The sequence below is a fragment of the Monodon monoceros genome, unplaced genomic scaffold (assembly GCF_005190385.1).
Source record: "Monodon monoceros isolate NGI ecotype Baffin Bay Population unplaced genomic scaffold, NGI_Narwhal_1 Super_Scaffold_19, whole genome shotgun sequence".
Lineage (NCBI taxonomy): Eukaryota > Metazoa > Chordata > Mammalia > Artiodactyla > Monodontidae > Monodon > Monodon monoceros.
Genome location: NW_021703775.1, coordinates 26,649,814 through 26,662,458, shown reverse-complemented (window position 1 = coordinate 26,662,458; position 12,645 = coordinate 26,649,814). Strand labels below are relative to the sequence as shown.

Below are 12,645 nucleotides of genomic sequence, written 5' to 3'. Positions count from 1 at the left end.
CAGGCACTCCCTGAAAAGGCTAAAGCCAGCCTTTCAGGCATACCCATCCCAGCCAAAATGCCTTCAGCCAGCCCTCCTAAGGCTCCATCTCCTGGTGTCTGTCTGAGATGTGCCCCGATGTCCAGGAAACATGATTGGACACATCCTCTCCCTTCAGCTGGGCACAGTGAGGTGACACAGTGGGGCCTCGCATGCTCTAAGTAGGCAGACCATATAATTTATCTTCCAAACCAGAATGTTTTTAATAGAGTAAAGGGGCGCTATTAACTATGCCAGGACAACAGGCACAGACAGGATTTACGGCCGCACTAAGTCACTGGCATACAACACAGTTACACATTTACACCAACTGCGAACGCCGCTGAGACCCCGAGCTCTCTCGGCGGCCAGCGCACACTCCAGGCTCATCAGGACCTCACTGTTCACCACCTGGTGAGGGGCTGGGGCAGAGGCAGAGGCTGCTGAAGGCCACCACGATACACTTGCCTCTGTGTTGGGCCATGCTTACCCCCAATTTAAAAAAAAATGTCTGTATCTAACACTTGATCTCCTACTGTGCACAAAGTTCTGTGGTTAGTGTGAGGGCAGGGAACACGGGAGCTTGAGATGACCTGCTCTCAGAAAGCTCATACATACCCTAAAAGGGTCAGAAAGGGACAGACACAAAGACAATTCGTTTTGGCACTGGCGGTTTCAACACACACGGTCTTGATGGTCCTAAACACACACTAAAATGACCTGTGCTGCAGCTCAGGGTGAATGGCTCACAGCGGGGCTGGTGAGCAGGGATGAGTTCTGTGGCCCAAACCTCCACCAGCCACTCCCCAGCCCCCCGCCCACATGCTGGTGGGGGCTAGTGTAACAGTCATGGGACCTGGCAGATGAGGGACAGGTCAGGAGGAACAGGAGGACCATCTTCCTGGCCTCTCCCAGCTGCTGCCTTCTCCAACAGCAACAGTTTTTTCTCTGGATACTGCGCACAGCACATACTGCTTCTGGCCTCTGCACGGGGCCTCAGTGCAATGTGGGAACACTAGAGGGCGCCGCTGCCCTGCCTAGTGGGGAACACCCAGCAATCTGCAATGGTAGCCCCAGGGCAGAGGCACCCAAACCTCTGGACCTGTGGACAGGATCCCCTTGGGTGTCTCGCAGCTACATTCGGTCACTCCAGTTCTAGGTGTCCAACTTATGGCTTCCTGCCGCAAGTCAGCTCACCTCTTATTCTCTCCTCAAAGGCCCCAAGACCTCTGGGCAAGCACCAAGGGTGGTTTCTTCCAGGCCAGCCCTTGCCTCCGAGGCACACAGGGCCAGCGTGATGCTGACAGGGCTCAATGTCCAGGTCTCACACCTCTGCAGGCCAGGTCACTGCACCCCAAGAACAGTCCCTCCCACCCTGCCTGGAGGCAAAGCCTACCTCTGCAGGCCAGGTCACTGCACCCCAAGAATAGTCCCTCCCACCTTGCCTGGAGGCAAAGCCTGCCCCTTCAGCCACTGTAAGCAAATGGGTCCCAGGGAGGGCAGGAGGCCCCATCTGCCCTCCGACCTGCAGAGGACGAGCTCGGAATTCAAGTACGAGAAGGGCAAAACCCTCAGCTCCCTTATGTTCATCCATCACCCAACTTCTCTTGCCTCTGGAAGGCCATCAGGAGACATGGAGAAACAGAAGGAAAACAGAGGCTGTAAGCACCAGCAACGGCAACCGCAACATCACTCAGTCATGGCCTGCAGAGCTCTGAGCCCAAAGCCTGGCACTCGCCTAGAAACAACCTCACAGAGAAATGTCCCCCACATCCATCCCACCCTGGAAGAGGCCCAGAGACACCCCATGGACAACAGCACTGAGCCCATGGTCTGTGCCCCTCCCTCCACCACACCACCTACAATCTCTGAGTTGTCACACGGCCACCAGCTCAGCCTGGGCATCTGAGAAAGGCCCATCCCCTTCTTCCTCTAGGCTGCAGGTAGCCAGCAGTTCCCCTGGGCTCCGGTGAGTAGGGCTGGGCAGTAGGGAACCGAAGCTGCTCCTAAGCAGGGGAGACATCACCCAGAGACTGATCCACCCCACACACCCATCTATGAGGCTGTACGGAGAGCTGCCAGGCGGCCAGGGCTCAAACCTGAAAGGCCCTGCATTTCTCTCCCTGGTCCTCTGAGCAAACTCAGAATTTCACAGGGAAAGAAAAGAACCAGGACTTCAGGAGTCTTCTCCCCTCTGCTGGGGAAGAGGTTTAGGGCCCCTCCCTCTGCCCTATCTCCTGGCCCTTTACCACTGTGCCCACTCTTCCCACCCCGCCTCCGGCCCACATATCCACTGATGGGGACAGGCAGGCTTGCTGAGAGAACAGTAACGGCTGCCCTTGCCACACTGGCTGGGGTTGTCACAGATGCTCCTGTCCAGGGCTGGCCCTGGGCCCTTGGCAGGGGGGGACACCTGCTCCTGGCCAAAGCCCAGAGCCCCTCCCTGGGCCCTGCTGGATAGTGAAGCAGCCTCCGCTGGCTCCAACTTAGGAGGAGATCAGAGGGCCAGGGTGAGGGCTAGGGACTCTGTCCCAGGCCTAGGCTGAAGGACTCCTGCATTCCTCTCCCAGGTGGGACTCAGCATATTCAAAACAGAGCAGCCGCCGTCAGCACTTGCCATACCCCAAGACCAAGAGACACCAGAGAGGGCCAGAGCCCCAAGAGTCTCTTAAGGACACAGGGTAGGTCACAGATTTCAGGGGAGCTGCCCACAGCCTCTGGCCAAGGCCGGGGAGCAACCGGGGGTGAGTATATAGGGGAGGGGGTGGACACATCAATTACTCAACTCCCATCTCTCAGAGAGAAGAGAGCACAGAGACAGCTGGTACAGCTGGTGGGAAGTCATCTAGCTTCAGAAAGGGTGGGGGAAGTCTGAGGTGAGTCCTTGGTCCCCACCTCTCTACCTGCCAAAGCTTAGTGGCCTTGAGGCCAGGGGGCAAGAGGTAGAGGTTGGGAAGCAAAGAATTCATACAAACCGCCTTTCCTGCTTTTGTCCTATTCCTCCCCCTCCCGCAGGGGATGGGTGTGCCAACTCAGGAAGTGAGGCCCACAGGACCCCCAGAGCGCTGTGCCCTTCAACTCACCTGCGTCCACGTGCAGACAACAAGCCGCGGCTTAGGGAGACAGGGTTCCCCGCTCAACCATGCAAAGCCAGAGCCCCAGCAGCCTGCCCAAGGGTTCCATCCTGCCCCATCCTCCCTGCCCCGGGGTTCGGTGCAAATACCCCAGCATCCATCCCAGGGATCAAAGCTGGTCTTGCCAAGGACGTACCTGGGTTTCTGAGTTGGTTCCTTGGCTTCTCTCAAGCCAAACCAGCTACTTTTGGCCTTTTCCTCCCCACTGGACGAGTGGTGTGGGGAGGCCCCCAGAGTGGGAACCCCCTTCTCCCCCAGGGAGCCTCGGCGCCCCATCTCGCTCCGACTCAGCCCCTGGTGGTGATGGTGGAAAAGGCCCATCCGGGGCTTCCGCTCCTCCTTCCGGGCTCCCTCCTTCTCGGCCACAGCCTCAGAGGAGGCCACCATAGGTGTGGCGACCTGCACCGGCCTCCCCTCTGAGGGCCAGGCCCCCTCCTCCTCTCCAGAGCAGCGGGCCCCGACGGCCAGCACCTGCGGGCTCAGCTCCTCCTGTCCAGGCACCGCCTCTGAGCTGCCGGTGCGGCGGCTGCCTCTGCCCCAGGAGTCATCCGCAGAGCGCGGCCCCTCCTCAGAGGGCCGGGAGGAGACAGTGTGCAGGGGGCCAGAGATGGAGCTGCGGTGCCGCAGGGGCCCCTGGGGCTCCTCAGTGTAAATGTGGCTCCCGTTGACGCAGAGAGAGGAGCGGGAGGCCCCGTCAAGGTGGCCCTGAAGGTCAAGAAGGGCCCGGGGAGGAGCGGCTCGCACCTGGCTGGCCTCATCGCTGTAGGTCCTTTTATGGGTGAGCGACTTGGGGGACTGTGCAGAGTCCCTGCCTGGAAAGGAAGCACACGCCGAGTTAGAAGCCCGCTGCCTGGCCCGGCCTTCCCTACACCTGAGGGGAGAGCCCGCACTGCCCCCCTCCCCTCCCCTCCCCTCCCCCCTCCCCACTCACCCCCTTCGGAGGACAGCCAGCTGCTGCGACTGGGCGAGCGGGTGAGGAGCTCGGCCCCGGGGCCCTGGTAGGCCAGGCTCCCACTGGCTGAGGACAGGGTGCTGTCCGAACCTAGCGAGGTGTTGGACTGGGTCAGGGAAGACTTCCGCAGCTTGTTGCGGAGGAAGAAGCCTTTGGCTTTGCCCATCTTGCTCAGGCTGCCCAGCTCGGGGTCCTCCAGGGCGCTGCTTGGGAGGATGGCAGAGGCGGATTCCAGATCAAACTTCTTCTTGCCCTTCATCTTGTCCTTGATCTTACTGAAGGGGGACCGAGGCTTGTCCTTCACGGACAGGTCAAACATGCTGGCGCTGAGGTTGTTGCGCGTGAACTGGATGGTGACCTGGATCTCTCCACGCTCCTTCTCCTTCTTGCCTGCCTTCGAGTGCAGCTTGTACCACCTGTGAGAAGGGGGTGCCGGGGCTCTGGTCACAGGTACCTCTCAGAGGCCCTCTCTGCTTCGGGAGCCAAGACAGCCTTCCCACACAGGCTTCTGCTCTGACACATAAGCTCTGCCGCCTTCCAGGCCACAGGAACAGCTAAGAAACTACCCACAACTTTTCCGTGATGAAGGAAACCACATCCCACGTAGGGGAAGCTCTTCGGCACTACCAGGCAGGGCAGCCAAGTGACCCTCCTGCCCCGGCACCTTCCCTGGAGCTCAGAGACCTCCCCTGTCCCAGCCCCCTACATCTGAAACTCTGAGGCCCAGAGCAGCAAGGCCGGGTCTGAGAGGAACCCTTTCAACTCCAGGCCCCAGGTACAGACACACCTACCCACATTTTCCCATTTACATCATGTCCTTTGGCTAGTCCCAGCCTAAGCTCTGCTCTGAGCCACCAGTGAGTCCAGGAAAGAACAGCTCACCCAGAGGCCCAGGGCCAGGAACACTAGTGCATGTACACACACACACACACACACACACATACCTCACCCGCTCATTTACTCACCCCAAGCCCTGCCAGGAACACCTCTGCAAGCTGGAGGAACAGACAAGAAGGCATAAACGGGCCTTAAGCAAGAGGCCCAGGGAAGGGAAAGAGCACTCACTCATCTGTAAGCATCTACCGTGTGTGACAAAGGAATGCGGGGGTGCTCATCTCCCTTCCATTTACACCTCACAACAAACCTGGGATTTTACAGATCAGGAGGTCAAAGCTCTGTGGTGAAGTAACTTATCCAAGAACAAGCAGCCAGGAAGGAGACTCTAATTAATAATAATGTATTGCTATTGGCTCATCATTCATAACAAATGTACCACACTAATGTAAGAGGTTAATAATAGAGGAAACTAGAGCAGGAGGGGGTGTGAGGGAATATATACGGGAGCTCTCTGTACTTTCCACTTGTTTTTCTGTAAACCTAAAACTAAACTCTATTAATTAAAAAAAGAAGACACAGTGAGCACACAGAGAACACAATGAGCAAGAGATCATGAAAGAAACAATACAAGAAAGTTCTCCTGAAGGACATGAGCACCAGCACAGAAGGGCCCACAAGCATGCAGCACAGTGAACAAGGAAAGACCCAGCCAGCAGGTATCACTGCAAGGCTTCAGAGCACCAGGTTTATACATTCAGGAGACCCTGAAGGTTTCCAAAGAGGGGAGACAGGTTTGTACATTCAGGAATTAGAAGAGCATCAGGTCCTCATTAGTAACACTGGGCACCATATGGACTCATGCCTTCAAAATTCTGAAGGAAAAGCTTCCAGCATAGAATTCTGGACTCAGCCAACCAAGCATGAACGTGGAATAAAGCCCGGTGGAGGTGGTCAGATTGGTCACTGAAGGGCTCCAAGTCCCTCAGAGGATACACACACCACACCACACACAAACACTACACACTGTACCACACCCCACACGCCTCAGTCCATGCTGTGGTGGTCACCTCCCACCTAAGATCCGCTCACCCCACAACACCAGCTCCTTGAGCTTCTCACGGACATTAAGTGGGAGATCTTTTGTATGAAAGTCCCTGCACATCCAAATGTCCAGAAATAAGTCACTGCAAGGGCTTGGTGGTGGTGGTAGGTTTAAATGCTGTGACTTTAAAAAAAGAAAAGGTCTTCCCAGAGACACTTCCAATTGCATCCCTTTGGAAGAGTCCAACATGACTAACCTCTTAGGTGTCCATTGCGGGCTATGCATCCAGCCTCTGCTTGGGGACCACTGGATGGCCTAAGTGAAGGGAGCCTGGGCTGTTGGTTTTCCCTCCCAAACCTGAGAGACCACTCCCACTAAGGCTGGGTCAGGACAGACGGTGGCACAAGCAGGGACGGCGGAGGGCTATGCTCAGAGGGTGTGTGGGTGTTTACGTGCCGCTCTCGTGATGAGCAGGCACAGGGAGGAAAGATGGGGGAGGAGGGGCAGGGAGCAGAGAAGAGAGCTGAGAGACAGACTGACGGGATGCGTGTGAGGATGTGTCTGGGGGCACGAGGAGACATTTAATAGAAAGACAAACCAGCTAGCATCAACATCCTCACACCCCTGCTTTCCCAACCCAGCGTCCACTTTGGGCCTGACCCCTTAACTCTTTCAAGGCCAAGTCACCTTGGCCAAACCTGGACCAGGCCTCATTTAGCACAGAAAGATTCTGGGAGGTGGGGCAAAGAGAAGTATATGGACTCCAGCTGCAGACCCACCAAGCCCTGAGCGACGGGAATCCGCAGGCACAGACATCCTTCACTTGGGCATAAGGGTCACGGGTCCTGAGCCCCAGCTGGTCACACTCCACACACCACAGCAGTAACACTGGTTATCTCTGCGGGGTGAGGTTGCAGGGAACTATCACTTCCTGCATTGCCTATTTTTGTCCTGTTTGAATTTTTTATAAGAGCCATCTATTACTGTCGTAATAGGAAAAAGAGACAAAAGAAAATTCCCGTTCCTATCTTATCCTCTCAGTTGGCTGAGACAGAATAGGCTCCTCGCCTCTCCCTCCGACCCCTCGATGAAAGAGGATGCATTACATTACTAGCCCAGCTGAGGCTCAGGTCCTCGGCCCAAAGGATCCTTGTCCCCCGCCCTTCCCAACCCCCTCCCCATAAGGTCACTTCTGCTTCCCCTGCTCTTCCCCAGGGAATTTGGGGTTCTTCTCTGGACTTGCTTTTCAGGGAGGCCAGGAGGGAAAAGAAGACTTTCCTCACCATTTTCTGAGATTCCCCCATCCAAAGCAGAGTGAGGCTGAGAATGGCTGGGACCTGCCTCTGGACCCTCAGTCACTGTTGCCATCTGTCTCCCTATCAGTCAGGGGCAGGACTCATTGGACCCTGCCAGCTACTTGGAGCAGGCCTTCTCCCAGAAGTGTGACAGGCCGAGATGGTGATGGCAAGGCCACACAACCAACAGCTTGTGGACAAAGGCCTGTCGCTCCCATCCGTGGCTGAGACCTGGCCAAAACCAATTAGGATTTGACCACGGCCCCAGCACATATCTAGATGGTGGCTCACGAGACAGACTCATCTTCAAAACTCTACAGCTGCGGCACCCGAACCTGCATGTATCAGTGCGGGATTTCTTTTTTATCTATTCATACTAAGATACAACCTAAAACCTACTGAATTAGAAAGGCCAGGCCTAGAAATCTACATTTCAAGGTGGAAGGGAGTACCTCCTCAGGTGACTGAATTCATCAGACCCAGTGTGAGAACCACAGTAGGACGGTCCCCTGCCTGCTCTACATCACTTCATGGATCAGAGGCCAACTTTCCCTCCACCTGGGTATATCATCAAGGACACTCAATTGTTACACAGAAGAAACCTGCGTCTCTCCCCTGCCCAGCCAAGGCTTGCCTTCCAAAGTCCACTGAACCCACTTCTTCCGAGAGAACTGACCCTAGAAACCCTCATCTCTCTCCCCCTCCCCCCAACCCGGGACAAATTATCAAAGGAACACACACATGGGGGAGGATCAGGCATCAATAAGTACTTTCTATGAATAAAGAGTGCTAAAATGAACAAGGCCTCTGTTCCACAAAGCTGCATTTGAAACAGCACTCACCAGGACAGGAAGAAGGACAGTGATTCTGCCCCAGTACAATTTCCCTGACACACACTCAGCTCTCAAAGCCTAGATTCTTCAGCCCCTACAGAATGTAAAACAACAACCTGCACATCCTTCACTGCAGGTACTGAACTGTTCCACCTACATGGCACCCACCTCAACCCCTGCACTGTCTGAGCACCTGAACTCCGCAAAGCCCAGGAAGCGTGTGCTCAGGAAACAGGTTTTGACAAAGATAATCATTATCTGGGACTTGTCCCAGGTATGACTGCAGCCAAGACATGCTCCATCAGGAAAGGAGCAGTAAGGGAAAATTCCTTGCATGTAAGAGGTATGTGCCGCTACAGAAGCTGCTCTTCAGGAGTGACATACAACAGCGCTTCTCAAACTGCAAAGTACAAAAGGATCGCTGAGTCTGGTAAAAATGCAGATTCTGATGCAATGGGTGCAGATGGGCCTGAGACGCTCCATTTCTACCCAGCTTCCAGGGGATGCCAGGGCTGCTGGCCTGTGGACCACACCTGAGAGGCAGGACAAATGACCGGTGCTATAGAATCAGCAGAGCTAGACTTACTGCATGCTCACTGTGTGCCAAACTCTGTACCTCTTTTACTATCCACACAGTCCAGGAGACGAGATCCATTATCCCCACTATGTGGATGAGGAAACTAAGTTACAGAGAAGGTTTGTGACTTGCCCAAGGTCAAACAGCTAGTAAGCGATACCGTCGGAACTAGAACATGAAGAGGCCTGACTCCCAGCCCACGTTCTTAACCTTCGAGGGACAGCATTTGTCATCAAGCTGAATGCAAACGTTGGGCCTCCAGACACCCTGAGAGGACAGAGGCTGGAAAAGGTACACCACAGAGGCCCAAAGAGGCAAGGGGGTGGCGTATGAAGGCCAGAACCCCCTTCAAAGGGTTGGCACAATCCCAGGAGGATGGAGCCCTGAAAGGTCACTAAGGGAACCTCGGGGTTTTGTCCTGTCCCCAGGCCACTAAAACCATGTCTGAGAGCAGTCAAGCCTCCCCCAGCAGATGCAGAACCACAGAAAAGCTCTAAAAGGGCCCTTGCTCAGCCGCCATACCTCCCCCAGGCTCCCTCTGCCTGACAAAGTTCAGCAGGCCCAGTGTGGACTTAGGAGCCCTCAGCCTCCTACCCTGCGGGACCAGCCCCACCCCCACCCTCTGCAGGGGCAGAAGACAAAGGGGGGATAAAGGGAGGAGGTAGTTGCCTCACCTGTTAACCAAGATTATGGCCCTAGTTATTCCTGCTAGTGGGGCTCCCAGGCCCACCATACCCAGCACTCCACCCATTTCTCAGTAAACAGAGCTGGGCTAGCTAACAGCTGCCACATAGTATAACTGAAAAATCTCAACACTCTGAGAAGCAGACCTAGGGCAGATGTCAAACACCCACATGTAAGTGCCAGGGTGGCTCCTGTCACTCTGGGGGTGCTGGGCCCTTGAGAGCCACAGGCCCAGGCACACACCTGGCCTGTCTCCAGTTCTTATTGAAATTGGTCCCCTTAAAACTGAGTTAACCTGCTGAGTTTATGATTAATCTCTCTATTCAAAACTTTATTCCCTTCCTTGTCCTGCCCCTGCTCCCTTCAGGATTGAGGAGTATCCAAGAAAAAGAGAAATTGAAACCAAGCAGGACTCTGCGGGGCCTTCTGGGACACAAAAGCCCCTCAGTGTCCCCTGTTTCTTGTTTGTAGAAGAAAAAAAGGCCTTAGTCTCCTAGGCCTTCCCTGAGTTCCAAAGAGCAGACTCAAGTAGTTAATGATTAGAAAAACAGAGCTGCAAGACTTCAGGAGTTCCTCCAGAAGGGATGTAGATAACAATCTGATGCCTATCTGTGAGATGTTCTGCAGAAACTAAGACCCCTCCCCAATCTGGTAGAGGATGGTGACGACTTGCTGACCACAAGCATGTAGACCCCAGACTGGTTGGAACCAGAAGGTTGATGACTGAGATTCCCAAAACATCACCACCAACTAACCAGAAGAAGGTCCATGAGCTAATCAGGCATCCTATGACCCTCTCCCCTAGCACAGTCTTTAAAAATCCTTGCCTGAAAGCCATCAGGGAGTTCAGGTCTTTTGAGCATGAGCTGGCTATTCTCCTTGCTTGGTGCCCTGAAAATAAACACTGTACTTTCCTTCACCACAACTCAGTGCCAGTAGATTGGCTTTCCTACACGTCAGGCAAGCAGACCTGAGTTCGGTTCGGTAACATTATCAGTGCAAAGTTCAGCTTAAGACCCAAATAATGGTGCCCCTTCCTAAGCCTCCACACATCATTTATTTCACACCCCTAACCCAGGAACCATCCTTGTCTCTTTTTCCCCCTCACACCCCACATCTAAACTTAGCTCTACCAGCCAATTATGCCCAGAATTCAACCCCTCTCACCACTGTCACCCTACAGTACAGTCCACCAGCATCTCCCTGCTGAACATCACAGCTCCCTGCTCACCTGCCTCCCTGCCATCCATGCTTCACCCAGCAGGCAGGTGAAACTGGAGCACATCACACCCCACTCCTCAGCATGGCGGAAAGGGCTCATCCTTTGGGTGCCGGGTCTTCTGATTCTCTGCATTTCTCATCCCACACTGGCCTTCAGTGTTCCCATCTCCAGGCCACTGCTCTTGCTTTTCCCTCTGCCTGAGACACAGGCCCAGATCTTCAGGCCACAGTTCACTCACTTACTCACTCACATCAGGTCTCAGTTCATCTGAATCTCCTTAGTCTTCCCTGAGTACCCCAACTACAGCTGCCCCTTACCCAGTTTATTTCTTTAGCATAATTAATACTACCTGACACAGGGTGTGTGTGTGTGTGTGTGTGTGTGTGTGTGTGTATCCCACACAGTAAAATGATGTATGTATACACGGCTGTTTAATGTCTGTCTTCCCCTGCTCTACAGGCAGGAACTTTATTCTCCTCATCTGTGTGTCACCAGACTTAAAAGAGCGGTCTCTCAAATATATTTTCAATGAACTAACAAATTAATCTATGAATTAACTTAGGAACTTGTTTGTCCCTGTTCACAACTGAACAACTGTGTAATGTTTCTATCATCACAAACCCACAGGTCTTAACCGTGAGACCAGAAGCTCCCAGAGCAAAGAGGGTGCCCCCTGTCCCCAACAAGAGCCTCCTGAGGAAGGAGCCACGTGCCAGGCTTCATGGGGACAGACAGTTCCAAAAGGGCACCTTCTTTAACCCTGAAGCCCTCATCCCCCATTTCTGAGCAAAGAATCTCAGTAACTTCTCTGATAGAATACACCAACCAGATCCGGGAAGTGCCCACCTCCTGAATGGAGGTCGGGTGTTGACCCCACTCTAGCCCATCACTATGGCCCTAATCTTATCACCATTAACAACCACACCTCTCTTTTAGCACCTACTGTGTGCAGGCGCTATGCTAAGCACTCAACACACCAAATCAGATCCCAGTCATCCTCTTAACAGCCCCAGGAGGCAGGTGTGGGAAGCAGACCTCAGAGTGGCTCCAGCATGGACTCTGGAGCCAGGGCTGCCTGGTGTAAGCCCCAGCCCACCACACGCCAGCTGTGCGACCTGGAGTGGGTCACCCAGTCTCTCTATGCATTTCCACACCTGCCTATAAAATGGGGGTAATGGGTGTCCAATCCCCTCACAAGACCACTCTGACAATTGCACAGATTACAGGTGAAGCACTCGGAACGGGGCCTGGCACACGGGAAGCGCCACACAAGTGTTAGTTCTTATATATTTTTGCAGATGCAAACACTAGGGCAGAGAGAAGTCCATAGGGTTAAGTCAGATGCTTCTTTTCAGTACACGGGGAACCAGGATTTGAACCCAGGCTCCCTGTCTCCAGGGCCTCCGGCCTTGATCACTGCACTAGGATGCCTCCCTCTGCAAGTGCAATACACCACACACCCGGGCCCAGAAACCCCATGTCCCTGCCCAACCAAAGGATATCTCTAAAACAGGGGGTCTCTGTTAGATGGGAGAAAAATTACGTCTTTATTTCCCCTAATCTCTAACTGAAATTTAGTATTTCTTTCAATTATGAATTTTTGCAACAGTAGTGGTATAGCAGCAGTACCTATGAATATGTCACCAAGACAAACCGATATTTTCATACCACATTACGGTTGCTGCAGATGTCGCAAAATATTGTTTATACTCATCACTACTTTGAACTTTAAAGTTACAGGTTTCCCCTGCTATCCAAAAGTGGAGCATTCCTATGAAACCTTTCATAAGCTGAAACTGCATAAAGTGAAGAAGCAGTTACCTTAGGACACATCTTGCTAACGGATGCACAAAATAAATAAAGATAAAGCACAGATGCTTACAGATACAGTTCAAAGCTAAGGCGAGGGCTTGATGTGAGGTGCTGAATGTAGTTCCCAGAGAAGGAGCTGGGCAGTGCCACTCTCACTGCTTGGGATGCACTGCCTCTGTAAGGCTCACTGCAAAACACACGCTTGAGTGCATGTCTTCCCCTTCCTGCCCCAACGCACG

At 53.8% G+C, this 12,645-nt stretch overlaps 1 protein-coding gene across 3 annotated transcripts in view; it reads right to left on the bottom strand.

Moving 5' to 3' along the window:
• Window positions 1–12,645, bottom strand: part of RAB11FIP5 (RAB11 family interacting protein 5) — a 36,303-nt gene that overhangs the window by 11,428 nt on the left and 12,230 nt on the right. For all 3 annotated transcript variants that reach the window (XM_029232140.1, XM_029232139.1, XM_029232141.1), the window contains exons 2-3: window positions 4,084–4,520; window positions 3,289–3,964 (exon numbers count right to left, since the gene is read on the bottom strand). In XM_029232140.1, the coding sequence (XP_029087973.1) occupies window positions 3,289–3,964; window positions 4,084–4,520 (1,113 nt within the window). The remainder of the gene's footprint in view (window positions 1–3,288; window positions 3,965–4,083; window positions 4,521–12,645) is intronic.